Here is a 21,372-nt window from a genome sequence, read left to right as displayed (position 1 = left end):
AGCTTTGCTCGTTTTTCTACTTTATCACAGGAAGGGGCAGTAGTGAAAGTCACTAAGGTTAAACACAGTTTCACCTTAAAATGTCCTTGAAGTGGTAATACACTGAAGTAGAAACAAAAATAATGCACCTTTGCTTGTCATACTGTAGAATCATAATACAAAAAGGACCAATAAGTCTTACTGGGCTCTCTATTGGGCTTCTGCAAGGGAAGAAAAACCAGCTGTTGGCCCGATACTGCAAAAAGCTGAGTGCCCTCCACTGTCAAATCAATGAGCATTTGAGCGTGCTCTTCACCTTTCAGGAATGGCCCCTCTTCATTACAAAACTGTTTAACAGCAAAGGTAATGTGACATCTCTTATGCAACATATATTTTACACATAGAAATACATACACACATACAAACAAAAAGTGTTTTTTTGGTTTTTTGTTTTTGTTTTTTTTACCTAAATGCAAACTGGATGAGGATCCATGTGATGAAAGTGATGGCGGTGGCGTAAGTGAATGTCCTGGCGTTTGGCTTGGCAGAGGCATGCCTATTGGACTTGGAGAGGAGGAAAATCCCAGACTATTGTAAAATGGCTGCCCTATGGGTGCTAGGCTGCTACTAGATCTTTTGTACAAGTCAGAGCTAGTAGATAGAGAATCTCTCCTTGTGGCACTACTACTTGCAGAACTGCCAACTGAAGAAGAAATAAAAAGACCCTAATTACACAGTGTCAACTGAATAAAACCTATCCCCAACTACAGCTGGGCAATAACAGATGTGATCACAATAATTACAGCAATCGTTATGACAAAGACAATTACTGTGATAACCACACATACTTTTAAGTAAATCTAAGTGGGTATAAACATACCACTGATAAGTAATTTCAACAATGCCCATGTCTTTCAACATTTCATTCTAGACTTCTCACAGCAGTATTGCAGTACTCTGTTTTAACCGCCTGGCTTCAGGCTTTGGGACAAATATGGAATTTATGAGATTAGATTACACTGTCACTTTACAGAATAAATGATTCTAAAAATATTTCCACTAAATTGTTTGATAAAATTTTTTCCACTGTAAATTATTAGTCAGACAGTGATACTCGATTTTAGGAAAAAGGCTAGAGAAAATGGGTTGTTGTTTAAGGGTTCAGAAAATAATTTATGTTGCTGTTCAGCTGTTTCTGAACTTCCTCTTGTTTGTGAACCCCTCACCTGTAGGAAAAAAATGACTACTTAAAATTCCCTACAAGAATTATGGTTCTTAAAGAAGTGTTTTGAAAAGATATTATAAAGACAGAATACGCTAAGAAGAGGAGAAGAAGCAGAGCAGAGACAGAAAAATTCAGTGAGAAACTAAAAATGTAATTTTATTGCTACCAGTATTTCTGAAAGTCAAATTAGACTAGAAGCTTTGGATAACAGTGTATTAGTGAAGGACTGGTTATCCTGCACAGCATCATTCAGCAGGGCGATGAACAGTCTAGGATAAATTAGGAGAATAAAAAGTTTTTAGAAATGTTAAATTCTAGTATCCGTTGCATACTAGTGAAATATGAAACTAGAGTTCTTATTTTAAACACTGGAACATTCTTATGAACAAACCCAAGATTATGGACATTTTGATAATAAAGATGCTTCTTAAACTGAATTTGGAAAATTGATTTCTACTTCAATTTAAAAAGGAAAAGGTCAGAATGTATGCTTCCATAATCTTTACCTGTGTCAGGTACCTTCCTACTAAAGCTGGCAGCATGGCCCAATATAAAGGTCGCCTGATACTTCCCATTTTAAGACATTACTTTGTTTTCTCATAACATTAGCAACTTGGCTAATGCTTTTCATGGCAGGTACGTGCTTGGACCAAATTTTTCAAAGTAGTGCTGCCCAAACAACACTGCCATTTCAGAAAAATAGGCAAGGAAAGATGCTTTATCCTTGGCAAAATAATCCAGCTACCTATTATATGAGAACTTTCACGTACTCAGACCAATATGCTAGCAACAGGAGACCTTTATTTTCATGCTCTCTGATTGAGCTAAAAATCTTAGCAAAATCACAGTTCATACAAGTTCAGCACAGATCTGCTACAGACTCACAGCTGAAAATTTAAAACTTCTGCCCATATATGGCACATGTGAGATGGCTGATAAAGGTTTTCCCTGCAACTGAACTTCTAGGCTTCTGTGTGCCATGCCAAAAATGGGTCTCTGAAACTGCTGTCCAAGATCCCATCTTGTGTTCGAAAGGCCCATCAGGCAGTGTGGAAAGGAAGTTTTCTACTTCAAATGCAGAGGAGACAAAAGCCAAACACAAGAAATAGACCAAGGAAAGAGGAAAAAAAGAAAAAAAGAAAAGAAACAAGAACCAGGAAGAGAGAAAGGTCAGACAAAGGAGCCAACAAGAAGACTGCAAGAAAAATTGGCAAGCACTTTCAAAACCAGTGGGACTGAGGATGAAAAGAAAGCAGATTTGAAGAAATGTTAGGCCATAGAAGGTGTACGTGACTGTAGGGCAAAAAGACTGGAATAGTAAGCTGATGATGGGAACATCACACAGTACAAGCAGAAACGTATTTGGGAGGGGAAGCAGGATATAAATGTTGCCTGGAAATTGGGAAGGAAGACATACTAGAGGAGAAGCCAGAAGGAAAAGATACTGGACTAACTAGGCAAGGATACCAAGAAATCAGAAGAGCAAATTAAGGCAACAGTTGAAAGAAATCTCAAGATTTGAGACTAGCTCTACAGGTTCCGGCTCAGCTAGTGAACCATGTGAGCGTTAATACAATGCTACATGATGGATTGTTATTTTTCCAACTATGAAAAAAGCAAACCAAACTTCAGCTTTCTTTCAGGGTTTCTTACTCAGCTAAATTACTGCAGCTTAACAAGTTACCGTGAACCAGCTGAGCTGCATTTTCACACACACATAAAGCTTACAAAAACCAGAAGATAATTAGAATTAGCTTACTCCTCTTCACCACTGTCTAAACTAATGCAATTACTTGACACTTGTTACAAGCCAGAAGTAGGCATGTGGAAAGCTGCCAAAGTTGATCTAATTGTTAGCTACCTGTTAAGCTGCAGTAACTTAATCATGTACCTAAACCTTTAAAATGAGTATGAATAACTGTGATTATAAATCTGTACATACAGCCATTTATATGGTATGCTTGCATCTTCCTGTTTTTACTTTGTTGTACAGTCATTTAGCTAGGACATGCTCACCTTTGCATTTTTTGCAGAGGTGTTTTGTTTGTTTTTTTTTTTTTCCCCCTGCAACAACCGAAAACATAAGGGCAAGGTCTGTATTGTCATCTGTCAGTCTTCATGGCTATATTTTAACTGAAATTCAACCTTTACAACTCACTGAGGGAAGTTACAAAGAAGCTGAAACTTTGGCAGATAAAAAATTAAACTTGTTTTTAATTTGCCTCAACATGCATTAACACCATTTGTATGAGTACTCATCTGTGTAATTCAATTCATATATACATACAGCTCGGAACTCTTAAAAAAATTAAATAACCAGGAAGCATTTTTTTAAGTGGCTATTACAGCAAGTACAATTTATACTTGGCAGAAGGGCACTTTCAATATACTTTTATTCCAATAATACTACTAAAAATATTTCAGGTTTAGATAGCACCTTTCATCAGCACTTCTCAAACTGCAAAAGCATAGGCTTCCTGCTTCCCTGTGGAAACTACCATGCTAATTAAATCACCTAGGATACTGCTGCAAGATTTCAGCATATGCTGTCTATGCCGAAGGCTTTGGACAAAGCTCTGGAACTGACCTTTGCTACAAGAAAAAGGCTTAATTTGTGCCAGAAAGAACTATGCTGATTCTTCTTAAGTAGATACACAACTAAAATTTGTGTTCTACGGAGGTCCTTGTGATAAAGCTGGATAAAGACTTTCATGACTTAAAATATGCTATCTAGAGACTTAAAATGGGTGCACTGCATTAAATATGCAGATATGCTTATCATCACTATCTATCATTTAAATGAAACTGTACCTAGAGCAAAGCACAGCTGCTAAGAATTCACTGAAATCCTACAAGTACCTCAGGACAAATTGTATTACAAAATACAGCACTTGGATAGCACAATTACTTTGTAAATAAGATCTACCTGCTGTGGTGCTATGGAAAACTAAAAAATCCTACACAACTGTGGTGAGTAGTCTCTATTTTTTTTTTTTTAATTAAAGACAGTATGTTTAAAGTCTCCTACTCTACTCTTTAAAATCAGATATTAGAGAGGATCAGTGTAAAACTTGATTCTGTACTTCCTAACATTAGTTGCTGAAGTAAATAATTTTTCAGATTATTTTATGAAAAACAACACAAAGAAAAATCTCTGTGTTGGTACGCAGTATATTTGATGTCACTATTCACCTCCATTTAGTTACCAAGTAACTGGTATCATGTTTTAACACTGAAGGGTGTGTTTCTCCTTCTGTTTTTCCATATATTAAGCTATCTTGTAATAATCTTTACTTTTTAATTTCTTTCAACGTTTGATTTTTTTTTTTATTTCCCTTAGGGCATTTAATTTAAAAAATACTGTTAGAGCACATAAATTTCCCACAATTTCTACCCATCTGCAAGATACACAAGATTATAAACATGCTCCACTGATTTCATTAAAATAATAATAATAAGCAATTCAGTGCTGTAACTTAGAGATTAATAGCCAAAAGAAATATTCTTTAGAAAAGACATTTTGCTTGCCTTACTAATACTGAATCTGAAGTATAGAAAACCTACCTTGCATGTTTAAAAACTGTGTGAATAAGAAATTCCTGCTATAGAGCAGAAACATGATGGCAACATCAATTTTTTTTTTTTTTTTTTAAAATACAAACAGGTTGATAATATTTAGGAGCATCTGTTAGAAATAATTTAAGGCCCCAAACTTGCACAGAACTATTTAGGCTTAACTGTACCTAACATTAAACCTGCTAAAGTTAACAAGGACTATTCTTGGGTATTAAGTCTTTCCATTTTATAAATCCTATAAAAGAAATATTATGGAAACAAGCACTTCAATATTAGATCAAATTTAGAAAGTCATATGCTATTTATTTTTTTTAAAATTAGTAATTTTCCTGCAATGAAAACTACAAAAAAATGCATATCTGAAACGTCATCCATTGTTATTTTAAGCACAGAATTAAGACTTCCTTGAAAATAAAAAATACTAAAACCAGTAACAAACTTCTGGGGCAGAGTACAGTGCTCAATATGGAAAAGTATTTTGAAATTATCTATGACTACAGGGTATTCTTCAAAAATGTATCTTGTATACAGAGCCCAAGTGAATTTAAAAACCCCTTTTTCTTCCCCTATAATTTGTTTTACACTTGAATAGCCTACTTTTGCATTCTGTTTAGAAATGAATGTGTATATGTCTGGATACAGATACATTTTTTTGGTTAACACAAAAGTCTCACAGAATTTCCTCACTATATGAACAACCTACCTGATGAGCCAAATCCACCAAGTGCAGAGCCGATAGCTGCTCCTAAAGAGCTGCTACTTCCAAAGCCAAGAGATGTGCTTCCTGGTTGGCCAGGACCATGTGAAAAAAGGGAACTGCTCTGGGAGTTACTGGTCAAAGAGTTATTGCCATAAAATGAATTGGACTGTAGGCTACTATTTGTTTGCTGTTGCTGTTGTTGTGGCTGGGCACCAAGTGGCCGAAATAGACCGTTCGTGGCTCCCGCGAGATTGTTTGCTGTTCCTCCAGCTGAAGCAGCTGCAGCTGTAAAACACATGTTTTCAATCATAATTACTCTCTCACAACATTTCTGACTGAAAATGGACTATTCATATCTAAATCATATTTTCTTGAAACCCTCTTAAACAAGTAGAAATTCACATATTAAGGGACTAAAAGAGATTTCATAGTATTACACAGTCTTAATTACCCAAGGGAAAAAAATGAAGACAGCATATGTTGTAGGCTAATCAAGGCTGTAAAACTGTTAATGTAATTGAGGGAATTTTCAGTGTAAACATATAAGACATTACTGTTTACTGAACTGTACTTTTATATCCAAAGTTGCAATAGCAGAGTTGCAGCTAAGAGTCAAAGACATCTTCAGCTACTTATGTCAGAAGTGTGTTCTGTATAGAGAAAGAAGCTTATAGATTAACTTAACATCTAATTTTCTGAACAGATTAATTTAATTAACCTCGTGTTAGTATTTTGGATTTTAACAAATGCAATAAATATAATGGTTCAGTAAAGTAGTACCAGACTTTATCACTGATAAAAAGAGAAAAAGAAAACTAGAGACTTTTGATATAACTAATTCTCCTCTTCTGCTGTCCCATTCTATGTTTTTTTTTTCCTTGCCACACTTTTCAGGAGAAAAGCATAGCAAGGCCCAGAGCACTCCATCATCTTCTGCCAGGCCGAAGCAATGAAATGATGCTTCCTAGAGGACACCATTTAGGGGATTGATGAGAAGTGCATGTTATATGCATGGGGAGAGGAAAAGGGAAAATGTTCATATCTGACAAGCAACAACATCTGCAGAAACATGCCTGTATATGTATGGGGAGAGGACTGTAAATCTGAATTGTAAACTACATCTCTGAGAAACAGCAGTGTCTCTCAGAGAAAGGGAGACAACAGAATAACCATTGTATGGTATATCCTTCACAACTAGAAACTTCACCGATGCACGCAAAACACATCAACAGTATCAAATAGTAATCAACCAACATTACTGTTAAGTTTCAGTACAAAAGTGGAAGCAGCCTCCATGCAGGATCATCTACTTACCTGCTTGTGCTGCTGCTGAACTGATTATAACAGGAGTCGAGGCCACCAATCTGACTGGTGCTCCAAGGCCAGTTCTTGCTCCAGGGCCTACCACTAAGGCACCAGTCTGATCATAATAGGCAGTGGGCGCTAGTACTTGATAGCCTACACAACACAGAATACAAGAATTAGTAGTACAGGTAGTCTCATATAGCCAGCATTTCTTCTCTCCTTGAAATATTCAGACAACAAACTACATGGGGAAAAACAGCAATTTTGCCATATTGCCTCAGAACATCAACTGGACACCAGAAGAAAAAACAGTGAACATCACAAAACAGTGTGACAATTTGGATCACTATCGAATCAACTTCTTTCAGCAATTTAAAATATTCTACATTTCTCTTTGTACATGGAAAAGGTACTGAAATCTGCACAATTAAAGGGCTGAATTAAATGCAAGTTTAGCAATTCCATACATTACCTAGCCACACTTAAAAAAATCCATCTACAAAAACACATTAGGAAACAAATGCTGTATGTGTAGGAATACCTTGGACCAGTAAGTTTCACAGAAAAAAAAGTATGATTTCATTCAGTTGACAGTTAAAGAGGTGGAACTGGGGAAGTAAAGGAGGAATTGAGAAAAAGAGAAAAGCAAGCAGTAGGAAGGAAAACAGGATACAACATATGAATGAAGGAAAGCAAAAGAGCAAAACAAAAAACCTTTATTTAGGACAAAAAGAAGAGAAATAATTTTAAAGCTCTGACACTTTATAATGAAGTAGAAGAATTGGAATAAGAATCTCTAAAAAAAAGGAAGACAAGAGCTAGGATAATCTAAGAAAGGGTGCTGATGATGAAAATATAAGACCATCTGATTTTTAGGTTGACTATTCTTATAAAGAAATGAAATAAAACCCAAGAGAATTTCAGTATTCCTCCCATGTTCAAATATATACTAATGCTATTAAGAAAAAAGTCAAGATTGCAAAAATCACACATCTATTTTTGTACGTGTAAGAACCAAGATTCTGCATACTATTTTAAGTCCGTTTCCATGTATGTTCAGAACTGGGTCTAGCAGAGTTCTCTCTGAAATACATATGGAACATAAAGACCTGGGCTTCTAATTCCAGGTGAGTACCTCAATCACCAGGCTTTCACATCATATTTTCTCCTCTTCAATTTCTAAAACATCTTTGTAATCTGCCTAGATGCCTTGCTCCAAAATCAAAGCTGGAAACACTATCTGCCTACTGGCATGGTGGTTATGGTACTCTGCAGGGAAGCTGGAGACACAGGTCCAAATTCTATCACACTAAGAAAATCTGAAGGTATAAAGGAGACTCAGATAGTAACTGAACAGGAGAGAAGTGATGATCTTTATGTTCAATTCATGGTTCTGGAGATGAATGCACTAACTTGTTATGAAAACTTGTCAATACTGTAATTCCAAACCTGTTTGTTCTCACTGCTCACTACTTGTTTTGCATTCCAGGTGCATCTACCTTCTCTTTCCCACCAACAGCACAGGAAGACAGTTGTCCTCCGCAAAGTTTGTCTGAACGTTTGGCTAGTTAAAACCAACCAAAACAGGTTCTTATAATTGATTTAGTTAGGAAACCTTCGCTATAGGTGCCACTGCCTCTTCCACCTACAAAACTGTGCTGTGCTGCTCCACCGTCTTCACCACTAAGAAAGGTTGCTACATTCCCAGGGTAGGGAAAGGTGAGGGACTGCTGTCTGTTTTACTGTAGTTCTGTAGAGAACACAGCATAAAAGATTAGTGACATAGTAGGAAAGCTCTTTGTAATACCACATATGTTCCTGCACACATCAGCAATGTTTAATTACTAGTAACCTATGTAATTTCTACTTTTTCTCATAGCATGTTCAATTGATAATACTATGTTAGTGTCCTGCCATTTGTTATTGCTGTATCATACAAAACCACTTTTTCAGAACTCAGAATTGGCTAATACTTACCAGTATTTACTCTGTCCACCTACCCTCTTCTAATGTTCAAACCCACGGATAATGCTATAGCTGTAGAATAAAGGACTGATGATATATTTACACCCTTGTTCTCATCTGAAACCAATACACAGCATTTTATATGACTTCAGACCCACAATGTAAACAAGCCTATTTTCCAATGCAAAATACTTGTAATAAAAAAACTCCAAAAAGATAACTTACACAGTATTGCATAAATGGAATTTACCAGGATTAATACTAATGCAATTCAATAATTTTAGATTTTTTAAAATAGTTGATTAGTATGACTGTCAAATTAAAAAATGGAAGCAACCTGCACTTGCTTTTTGCATTACAAAATGCCCAATTTATCTTGATACTTCCTTGCCACTATCTTATCTGTGATGCCACCCACAAACAGGTCATTTAAAATTAGTAATAATAAGCTAGGTTATTAGCATCAAGACACTCTCCATCACAGAAGGTTCAAGCTGCGCTTGAGAACTGATGGGGGCTTCTATGTTCCTGATCTCTGAAATGAATACATTCTGACCTGGAATAGGAGGCCTCTCAGCTTTCTAGTCAAATTTACTAAAACAAAGCAATGTAGGGCTCTTTGTGAAATTGCAGAGACCTTGCTAAGAGCACCTGCAGTCTCAGAGGTATAAAACTATTTGCTTTGACATCAAAAATACAATTTCAGAGAGGTCATCTCAGATCAGATTAAATAACTGAAGAACAGTTCTCATAGCAAAACTTAAGTCTTCTGCTTTCCTTTCCTTCACAGTATTCTACAAACTTTGCACTCCCCCACAAAAAGGAGAGCACAAAGGTAAAAACTATTTTCCAGCCTTCTCTCCTATCAAAGATAGGATGGTGACTTGCCAGATCTTCTCCTAATTCCCTTCTCCTCCTGTTTCGATTTTCATTACCTCTCGGTCACATCATCTCCCTGTGGCTGTGCAATTTCCCCTCCAAATTAACAACTATCAAAGCTCATTTCAGTGCCTTCACATTCAAGATTACTGTGGTCTTTCACTGCAACCGAAGAACTAAAACACTCTTTGCTTCCTAATCAGTTCCTAATCACACCTTTCATTTTAGAATTCAACCATTCTATCCACACTTACTGTCTCCAGATCAGCGGGAAATATGAAAGTAAACAATCTGGTTTACCAGTACTGTGCTTTGCTGAAATGATTTCTACATATCTCCAAAACCACAGGCTCTGAAAACTTTCTAGATTTTTTTCACACAATTCTTAAATGTTCTTAAAGAATGAGAGGAAATCTGTTCTCTTGGCTCGTACAGCCTATTCTTAGTGTTGCTCTTACCCACCCAGTAATTTCTTCAGTGTCTTTCACTGGATACTTCACACTCTCTTCTCACATTTTTGTATGTAATACCACAAAGCTCTGCCCAGATCTCCTACTCCCTTCCCTCTATGCAACTTCCCTTGCTGATGACACCCAAACGTATGTCAGAGTTTGTCACTTCTCTCTATCCAATTTAAGTTAACAGATGTGACACTTCTTACTGCCAACTCAATTATCTGCCCCTTTTAACGCTACCATCCTGACACCTCTCTCTCCCTCCCCACTTGGGAGCATAACCTGCAAGTCACTGTAGAGTCCTCTCCCTGCGTAGAAAATTTACAGCTTTTCCCTTCTCAGCATTCCCAAGATCCAATTACTTTCTTCTGCATACAGATTTGAAAACTTATTCAGTTCTTAGTCTTCCATCTTTCCTTAAATGCTGGAAGTCTTCAGTCTCCAAAGCTCACCAAACAACTATAACCTTTCATTTTTCCCAAGGTATGCACAGCCTTATCTCTGCACTTGTCCTCTCACAAATCAAATCCAGAACTTACTATCCTACCAGTAAATGATTTGTACTTTCTATAACCATTGTAACTTTGCGAATCCTGTAACTCCCTATGTCTTCCACCATTAAATGTAACTTCTATTTCATACTACCTGGAGGCACAGAATGCATGACCCACTGCAATGTCACACTTCAAATTCCTCTAGGTAATAAAAAAGGCAATGCCAATAGACAGAAATTGTTGATTTTAATGTTTTATGTGTTTTCCAGACAACTCAATTTACCTGCCCGCCTGCGTGCTAGCTGCACCACTACAGTCAGTGCTAACAGCTTCACTTGCATGAATTCAGTAAAACTTACATTGCATCTGACCTAGCCAATGCAGTCCTGAGGCCTCTGGAGGGCTTCAGCTGACTTGTCACTAGACATCTACTGTAGGGTAAGCTGAGAGCTCTGTGGCCTCTGTACAGCAACTGCACTAGGGAGATGCCCACTGAGCACAATGGCTCCTTAGACAACTGAAGTCACAGGCAGATTCCTGAATCTAGATGACAGAATCCAGCCGCTGCCTGTGATGAGGACTGGTTTTATTTGTAGAAAAGCATGTATACTGATCATATTATGATGAAACTGGGAGTACCCTCTGACTTTGTCTTGCACATTTCTTCAATCAGAAACTGTCTGGTTTTCTTGTTAATGAAAGACTTGTTAAATTAGGACAAGAATTTAAAATGTAATTGCACAACTCCAATGCAAAATATATTTCACTTCTGATGGTTTTAAAAAAGAAAAGAGACTTAAAAACATTACGTGACAAGTAACTTGGATTTTACACATTTTTCTCTTTGTGCTTAGGATGAGATAGATATGTACCGTAAGTGCTACAAGAATATACCTCCCTAAATAATGAATACAGAAATACTGGAAATATAAAATTTGAAAAATAAATAAAACCACCCCATAGTTGGAATAGCTCATTAAGTTCATCCAACATGAAGGCTGTGGCAAGGAGAAAGCAGCTGAAACAATTTAAAGACAGCAGAATGGGTGAGCTGAATAATATACTCTTCTTTATTAGCTCGCAGCGAAGCCAAACTACAAATATTTTCTCTGTAAAGAATATTCAAAAGCTTGAAACCCAGTTTGGACCTATACTTCTTGTAAAACATCAAAGTCCATTGAAACAAGAATTCCACATGTTTTCTCTTTGTTTATTACATTATATGTGTCGTTCAGGTTACTACCAGGGATTCTATTAATCACATTTTGGTATCTAGATGTAATTTAGTGATCTTGACTCAATTTTATAGTAAGTGAATAGAAGAAGGCACCTCTGGAGCAAAACTCACTTTATCCTAACTAACTAAAATAGAGTCAGATGAATCAAGTTCCTGTTTCTCCTCACTAGCTATAAAAGGAGCCTTAAGTATCTAGCTCAAATACAGACATCTAAAACAGTACCGTGATTCCCATCTAAAATGGCTTGTATTCATTTCATTATCCTATATCCTCCACCTAAAGAGGTATCACCAGCACTCCTTATGACTCACTATGAAACCAGCTTATGGTGACAGTGAAAATAAATGTCTTTTTTGTTTATATTTTGAGCTCCATTCCATCTAAGAATGTGGTCAGTAAGGTTGAAAGCCAGTTGCAAACAATTCCTATTATAGAACCATCTGAAATATGTTCACATGAATGAAGTTTTTCTCTGGCCATCCAGGCATGCAGCAGATGGGACAAAGCAGCAACCTACAATGGAAACTGAATAAAAAGGTTCCTGCCCTCATGGAAAACCTCTTGGGGCTTGTGAAGGAGGAAAAAAGTCCAGTCCAATCTTCACAGGACAAACTCTTGAATTACTGAGTTTCTGTATGTGACCACACAGTATTACTTTCAATCATCTGTTTAGAGAGGGGGCCTTTTTGCGGGTTTTAAGAACTACCCCTTGAATTAAGATAGATACTTTTCTTTTTGAAAATAATGCTCTTTTTACGTCTTCCTGTAATGAAGTCACAAATCTGGGCTGGGTCAAGGTCTCAGATGTTGATCTGACTCAAGCTAAAAGTCACAGGCATGGACCACTCCACAGTCTTAGAGCTCCATATCCAAAGCAAGAACTAATAAGCAACTATGAACACACACCCCACACCCCCCACACCCCCCCCGAAACATACACAAAAAGGTACAACTAAGCCTTTGAGGCTTTTGCAAAGATGCTTACAGCATCTCTGATATGCTTCACTGTTTGCAGGCCTTCTCCACTGCTTTGCTGAGGCACAGAGATACCACTTGACAGGTGCTGTGACAGCACACTTTGCTGATTTCCTCATTTTAGGTGAAAGAGAAAGATGCTAAAAGCTGAAGATACTACTGCATGAGAAGAAATAAAAACGGCAGTTATAAAACAAAACAGACAAGAAAAAGACAAGAGCCAGTCTGTTCTGCAGCTAGAGGTGTAAAATCTGATAGAGTGAGGCAAAGTGCACAATGCAGTCCTGGAGCATCCAGCAACAAACTAACTCCAACTTCTACAGCTTGTGAGGCATTTCACAGTAGCGCTGACAGAGGAGAGAACCTGTGCAAGTCAAATGCATTTGCAGCTACCACCACTGTTATCTAACTTAACTATGTAAAATCTTACTTTCCTACTGGAGAATGACCAAGTATACTTAAAATTGTTCTTGCTCAGGTAATTGTACCAAACACTTAGAAGTGATGCTGAACTTGAGGCTAGCACATTGTGGATTCATGACGTGTGTACTGAGACTCAGAATAACCGCTCTCTGGGTAAGTCAGAAGCCATGCAAAAGGATCTGAGGCTCCAACCTTTGGAGTGCTTCCACTTCAAGCACGTTGTGATCTTCAGAGATGATTAAGCAGTAATTTTCTTTTAAATGTCCTAATTTTGGATTCCAAATTTTAGATTTTATTATTATTATATGCCACAAGTAAAAAATTACTTCAGAAAGACAAATTAATACTTCCTGTTGCATCAGAGTATCCAGACAACTCATGACCTTTGAGACAGAATGTAATTGCTTCGTTACATATGAAATTATCCTGCAAAAAACCTACAATACTCTTTGTGCATACATTTGTAGCAACAAATACAGAGAAAATGCTCCAAATAAAAAATGCTAGAGGAATATCTTGTGCTCCAAGAATCCCATGCCAGTATTTTAATCCAACTGAACAACATAAAACTACATAAAAATTAATTCTAAGCAGTTTATCATAAACATAACAGGACTTTGACAGTTAATTGGTTATCTAGTAACACCGATATTTTAACTGTCAGTGATTCTCTTAATCCACTGGTATCATACATACCTGGCATGCCTGTAGCAAGACCCTGACCAAAAGCCAAAGCTGGATTTGCTGCTGCAGCTGCTGCAAGTGACTCTGCCTGCTGCCCTTGCTGACCCTGATTGGGAGTAAGTGGGCGCTGAGTTGCTCCAGCACGCAGAACCTGGAAGAGACCAATACAACACCCCTTCCTTAAAAGGTAAGAAAGCAAGCCCATTATATGCTAAAAAAGGTCTAGAACAGTTGCTTTGCATACTTGATGCCACTTAGCTCTGAGTTTCATTAATGGGAATACTTCACCTTATTGGTTTCAAGGATAGCTACATACAAATAAAGGCATAAATTATTTTGCTGATAAATGCGACAAAAAAATAGCTGCCCTGATCTGGACAGCAGAATTCATGTATGTTCCATCGATGATAATGAGTATAAAGCAAGGAAGAAAATCTGTACGAGCTATACATTTATCATCTGCATTATTTATTAACTGAACACCTGTCCTTCCCTGATAAATGCCTTTGTTTACATTATTTTCAGGCAATTGAATGATGTAAGTCTGAATACTTCAGAGCTTATAGTAACTTGTCTAAATAATTGACACTACACTGCCAACAGTGCTGTAAAAAATGCACCAAGTTTTAAGAATTCACATAACACACTCTCACCATACAACACAGGCTTATTTTACTATGTTCTGACAACATATCTCTGGGAATCTGACTGAAAAGCAATCTAAATTCTTAGAACTACTCTATTCCTCTTGGATAACATAGTCTTTGAGCTCAAAAATGAGAGAAATACAATTTACAATATATCCCCATAACATATCTTATATGTGATTTGCATCAATTGGATTTTAATTTTATAGAGAAAGCAAAAAAACCACTGGAGAGATGATACACATTCAGTTACCAATGCAGTTCACTGATAACAACAATCAGTAGGAAGGAAGATCACCTGAATATTAAAACAGCGATGAAGCTACTGTGAAACTTCATGGTAACTCAAAGTCACTTCTTAAATTTGTAAGAATGGCATTCAGATTAACCATATTGCTAGTAATAAAAACATTCATTCAAGCATAAGATCATTATAAGATTTGGGTTTTTCTCTTGAGGAAAAAGGCCATTTGTTTATACTGAAAGATCATATAATGGCTTTAAAAATGACTCCACAGTAACAACAGAAAATTAGCATTTCTTTTAAAGTTACTTAAACAAATGGAAATTTCAACAAGTTCTTGTAACAATTGCTTAATCTTGATTTACCGAGGCAAAAATAAAATATGGCACGTGGTGATGCTAAAAAAACCCCCTCCTCCTAATTACTAAAACATCTCTTTTCATCCCCTTATGTTAGCTTTCTAAATTAGTTTTTAACTTTACATTGATACTTTTTAGTAACTGTACAGACAGCATTATCTAGACATAAACATAACAGCACAGTAACTTGGATTTAAGGAACTATGATAAATGTTTTTTATTCTAAAAATCAGGAGTGCAAAATAAGATGAATAATTATTATCCAGTAAGTGAATTTTTAAAGACAGTAATGTAAGGAAATTGAGAATTTTTAATATTAATTTATTAGATACAACACAACATCTGAATGAAAATGTTAAGGTAAGGCTTTAAATGCACATCTCCTTTTTATGAAGGACATACCGGTTGCTGTCCCTGCTGTGCCTGTGAAGCTGCTTGCTGATTTGCTGTGGTATTTGCTGCTGCAGCTTGCTGCTGAAATAAATTGGCTGGATACACCCCCCATGGAACACCATAATACTGAGGTGGAACCACAGCAGGACCTAAAACCAGAGAACATGATTATTCCATCTATTGCAGCTAGTTAAAATAATTCTCACTATTGTTTGTAGCATCCCTCGCTGATCTACGTTCTACGTGTCAAAACAGAAATCTGAATTAGAAAGAAACGAATTCCCATATTAGCCAAAATGATAAACGAACACAAATGGGTTAATTTGAAGGATTCACATCAAATCATACCTTCTCTGTGAAAAAATACCCTTGTGAGACTCAGATGACAAAGAAAAAACTTAAAGTAATCAAAGCTTATATACCTAAGAATACTTAAAATCAGTTTCCATGGTTGAAAAAAAAGATCATTTCAGAATATCACAGAATGAACCAAATCCATCCTCCTGATAATGATATACTGAGACTTTGATCATGTATTATTCCTCCTTCCTGTATGCTTCCTTTGCTTATACACCCAACTACTGCCTCTGTCTCTCCTGCCTACTACGACACACTCTTCAGAGTGAGCACATTTACCTCTTCCAGTCTACTGATAACGAACAAGTACAAGAATGAGCTCTCCATATCATCGCATTGTAAACATAATGCATTATGTATACATATAATTTAGTCCTTTCTAGTGAAAGCACCAACTAGAGATACAGGGTTTTTTTCAACATGTCATGCTTCGGTCTAAGCGCTAGCTGGGACTTAATACTCAATAGTGTTGTTTTACAGTGATATCTATTAACTTCTTAAGACTTTTTTCTGGGCTTGGGGTTTATCTGTTGTCTGGGTCTGTTAGCACACTGGAGACCACCTTTATTCTCATGCCCACTGGGAATGGGAAAACCTGGAATTAGAAAGTTAACACACCGAGTAAAAACATACAAGGAAAGGCTAGTTGTGTTGTGTTTTGAAAATAATACATGCTACTAATGTCAGATGAAACCTTATTAAGGATAAACATTTTTAGAACAGAAGAAACCTAACTGTTGCATATAAAAGTCCAGTGGAAAGAAATACTCAGAATCCAATATAACAAACTGAATCCCTTTACATTTTAGTGAAAAAATCTCAAAACCACAGTATTAATTTTCCTACAAGTCCCTCCTTCCTAGAAATACATTTACAGAGAATAAACAGGATGGATTTCAGCTTCTGCGTAATTCATTCAGTAAAATTATCAAGATAGACACCAGGAAGTGTTCAGTTACCTGCTAGGGTAGCTGCTGCAGCTAATCCAGCCGCAGTGTATGGGTCAGTACCTGGAGGAGCAGCACTGATAATGTATGGGTTTGGCACAAAAGCAGCTGGAGCCAAGCCTGCTGAGAATACGCCTGCTACAGTAACAAACAGAGTTTAATTATAGCTAACATACTTAGCAAGCATGATCATATTCAAACCAATCAAATCACAAAGCATATCTGTTAAAATCAGAACTTCTGGTACTTTGGAAGTTTCTAAGAGCAGGTACACCATTACAGAAATCAACACTTCTATGTCTTCTCACCAGTCCTTTCTCACTAATCCCAAGGCCTAACAGCTTTGTTTTGATGCATTTACAGACTCCAAGGAAGTTTATCTCCTATGTATCTACCCACCTTTATATAGAAAGGATTATTCAAAGTGGAATTTACCTTGCCCAACTTTAACCAAGTTACACTAGTCTTACAACTGAATGGGTACCAGGCAAATAAATCTAGTCGCTTCAGTGAATCAGCCATATAGAATGAATCACCTGTTAGAGATACAAATCCCTTTCCACTAACAATAGAAAAAAAACCACTAACCAGATAGTTTAAATCAGATACCTGGCTTTTAAACAGCCAGTTAGGAGATGCTAATCTTACTTTCAGGAATCCAAATTTGATATAATGATTGTAATGGAAGAAGACAACTGAAGAATCTCAGTCATCAAACAAAGCATCACTACCCAGAGTTTCTCCTGTCATACTTTCTCCAATACTGAGGCAGCAACTAGTCCAGCAAGCACGGCACATCAAACTATGTTCTTTTTTCCAAATAGGAGGCTTCTTGGTAAACTTCTATTAATATGCACATCAGAAGAGGCTGAATTTCAAAGGGGCAAGATACAGCTTGACTGCTCAAGTACTTTATACAAAGTAGGGGCTTCTCTGCAGTTTAAAAGTCAAAGACAGGCAGAAGACAGGACTTGTGGACTCTCACAATCTGTCATGCTCCCAGCTCTAAGACTGTATTAGTCAGCTACATAACACTAAAGAACTGCCACTTTTAAATTCCAGCTACAGGCTGCTGATCTCAACAGACCTCACAATCTAGCTAAACAAGCCACTGGTAAAACTTAACTGTCACCGTATCACAGGAGAACATGGACACATCCCTTTGGAGATGCTGCTTCCTATTTCTGCCTGCCCTTCTGATCCTAAGAATGTCTTCCCTCACAGAGTAAGGAGATAGGTGCACACACCTCAACAGCCTTATGGTGGAGAGTGGGAAGGGCAGGAATCCTTAAACCTTCCCTACAGTGTCAGAGTTTGAGGAGCTCCCTTCCTTAAATAAGGAATTGCTTTCATGTGCATTCCAACCTCCCTCACCCTAAACACACAGCTTCCCCACCGCAGCAGATGAAACTGTTGTCACTGAAATACAGCCTCCTTGTTGAGTTGACAGCACACTAAGAACTTCATGCACTTAATTCACTGAATTACTTTAAATGGACAGAAAAAAAATGCTTGCTAAAGAATTCATTCTATCACAAAGAAAGGTACATGCAAGAATAGAGCTATCTGTTTAAAGTTGCCATTAACAAGGAAGAATGAATGAACACAAAAGTTTGATTTCAAAATCCTACTATACAATGGTTTTTAACTGGATTATCAAAAATACTACACTGCAACAGAATAACAGAATTGCATATTTTTGTTATTTTAGTAAATAAAGCTAGTGTTTCTATCAGTACTTATAGCAGAAAAGCTTTTTTACTCCCATCAAAATTCAACTATTGTGCTACACAAGGAAAAATAATTTTTATTTCTTTGTATACAACAGTTCAAAGTAGGCAAAAAATTTACACAACGGAAAACCTTCTCTAAGGACAGGACAGTCTTATGCAGTCATTGTGAGCAGTCTTCAGGAGAACCGCTCAGATGGGCCAAATGATCAGTATCTATTTGAATTAGCATACTGTGGGTAAAACTGAAAGAATTGTACCACAGCAACACACCCACTTTTGCCAGGGATGCCTGCTGCACTTCACAAAAACCTCACCTATGTGTGGCTGCTGAGCTGCAGCCAGTGCGTATTGCTGCTGCTGGGCTGCTGTTAACTGTTGAACAGTCAGAGCATTAGTCCTCTGGAAAAGCTATTGGAAAAGAAAAAAAAAGATGCGTTTCAGTTTTCAAAAGTCAGGGCTGTAATATACTGGGATTTAGTTACAAAAAAAGAGATTTTAAACCAAGCTTCTATCCTAATAAGTTACTACATTAGAAAGTTATGCACCAGTATTCTTCCAGATTAAATATACATTTGTTTGCCTTTCACTAAGTCACAGACAAAACAAAATTAAATACATTATATGCTTAAATGACTGATTATTGAAGAGGACAATGCACAACTTAAAGGACCAATGTGGCATGTTTTCAAGTCCAGTACTAACCTGCTGCTGAGAATTGTAGTCAAAAAGTCCTACAGTAGCTCCTGAAGAGTCCATCTGTACCTGATTGCCAGGATAATCAAACTGTAGAGAATCAAGACCAACTTGTTCCATGGCATCTAGATTCTGATTTTCTGGATTTGAAAATTCTTCTACCAGAGGCTTGTGGGCTGTAGGATTGGGAAGTGGACCTAATCCTTCTGTGGTGCTGGGATTGGGGCCCAAGCGTTCAGCTACTTCTGTTGGGGAGGCTTGTCGACTTCCAGGGGTACGACTGTTTAGAAGAAATTCAAGATAGACTCCTCAATCTTAAATAAAGCTGTCCATGGACAGGGCACAGCACTTCTATTTTAAAAGGATCTCTGAACTCAGAGACTTTACAAAGGGAAGTGACAGACTGATTTTAACAATTTTAACCAGCACGCGTTGATGGCTTAAGATAAAGAACACATTTCATTTCAAAGCATTATTTATTTTTTTAAACTTTAAGACTATACAGCTCTTCAAATCACTGACAAAAATAATCTTTGAGGCTGTTTTGAGTGAAATGGAGTGACCTGTGGTCATCTGTAACTTTTGGGATAGCTCTTTATTGCATTTTGGGAGTGACAGGAATCATTAGAAAACTTATTGAAAAGAAATTTTTAAAAAAGAAAAAAGGAAATTGCTAAGTGCATCTCATGCCCAAGGACAGAAAGAGACAATAAAACTTCAACTGGAAAAGACAAATACAACATAGCAAGTATCTTTCACATCTCAAAAGCAAACAATGTATTTTTTTACCTTAAGTAAATCGGATTAATAACTGCCTCATTTAGCGTTTGACTAAAACATTTCATTTCCTACACTACTCATTTGACAGACTACACTACATCTGGTGCACTACACTACACTTGATCACGAGAAAAAAATGTTCCTAATATAATCCCACTGATTCCATCTCAGTTTCCCTAAGAATAAATATAACCCGTTGTTCCAGAAGAAAATCTTTAGGATGGAGCAAAACGTAGGTGTTTGATTTCTGTTGACAGTAGGGCAGAGATATGGAGATGGAAATCATTTACTATGCCAAACTCCTGAAAGTTCAGTTTCCAAATATGAAGGGCTGGTGGCAATTCAGATGTAGACAGCTGTACTTACACATCTCTAGGTGCACTAGTGTTTAAATTCCCATCAGAGGGGATGAAAATCTAGTCAATAACATTCACAGTGCCTAGACAGCAACTCAAGTCAGTAGGTGTTTACTTTAAGGTAAAAGCTGAATTGTTCTCTCATCATCACCGGCTGTACTGACTACATCCCCACTGATTACAGGGGAATTTCTGTGCACCTATAAACACATACAGCCAAACAACTGAAGTGAGATGTCAACAGATTCACATCCTAAACAGATTCCAAACCCTCTATCTGGTTAGATTTAGGGTACCTTAATTTGGAACAGTACCCCACCTTCTGTGCCAGGCCACATTGTTTAGACTACAAATTTTTACTGGCAAAAATTTAAGTCAGCTACTAGGAAGGAGCTGTGTGAGAGAATCTATGATACCTTAACAGCATTACTATGTTGGCAGAACTTGATAATTATACCTCATTTCTCAGGAAACATATAATTTCCAGTTAATTTTGCTTTATTTGTGAAAACTGGGCTCAAATACAAAATGCCATCTTGCAGGATGAAAATACATTTATTCCAGCAGTACACTGCCAGACCTCTATGGTATACTGCTAATCCTAGGAGAGACACACAGCCTTAGTACTACCTATTCTCCTCCCTCTTCAGGGCTCCAAAGTTGAAGTATATGTTGCTCACTGAAGAACAAGATTAATGCAAAGAAATCTGCTAGTACTTACGTATTTACTGATACCAACTCTAAAAACTGTACAGCTAGAAAGCAGTCTTTTAGTGAGTTTATTCAACAACACTGTATGATTATTACTTTGAACAAAATACTTCAAAGATAAAGCAGTTACATTAAAAAAAAAATCTAGTGTAACAACTAATCTCATGATGATTGTCAATCACATATTGGCTACCATCTAAGTTGCCTAGCTAGCAAGCATGTCTTGTTCAATGTACAAAACTTGAGTTTGAAGC

The 21,372-nt window shown here is 37.0% G+C and overlaps 1 protein-coding gene across 11 annotated transcripts in view; it reads right to left on the bottom strand.

Annotated features, from left to right (window-relative positions):
* The window catches only part of PUM2 (pumilio RNA binding family member 2), a 77,143-nt gene that overhangs the window by 17,475 nt on the left and 38,296 nt on the right, over nt 1–21,372 (bottom strand). For 7 of the 11 annotated variants that reach the window (XM_074861499.1, XM_074861498.1, XM_074861496.1 and 4 more), the window contains 8 exons: nt 19,281–19,551; nt 18,893–18,986; nt 16,858–16,983; nt 15,551–15,690; nt 13,911–14,049; nt 6,795–6,938; nt 5,484–5,765; nt 446–682 (listed from right to left, as the gene is read on the bottom strand). In XM_074861499.1, coding sequence (XP_074717600.1) covers nt 446–682; nt 5,484–5,765; nt 6,795–6,938; nt 13,911–14,049; nt 15,551–15,690; nt 16,858–16,983; nt 18,893–18,986; nt 19,281–19,551 — 1,433 coding nt within the window. The remainder of the gene's footprint in view (nt 1–445; nt 683–5,483; nt 5,766–6,794; nt 6,939–13,910; nt 14,050–15,550; nt 15,691–16,857; nt 16,984–18,892; nt 18,987–19,280; nt 19,552–21,372) is intronic. The other 4 variants (XM_074861493.1, XM_074861495.1, XM_074861500.1 and 1 more) reach the window with 2 other exon arrangements.

The sequence above is a fragment of the Strix uralensis genome, chromosome 3 (assembly GCF_047716275.1).
Source record: "Strix uralensis isolate ZFMK-TIS-50842 chromosome 3, bStrUra1, whole genome shotgun sequence".
In the NCBI taxonomy this organism is placed as follows: domain Eukaryota; kingdom Metazoa; phylum Chordata; class Aves; order Strigiformes; family Strigidae; genus Strix; species Strix uralensis.
This window is presented reverse-complemented; position numbering and strand designations above follow the sequence as displayed.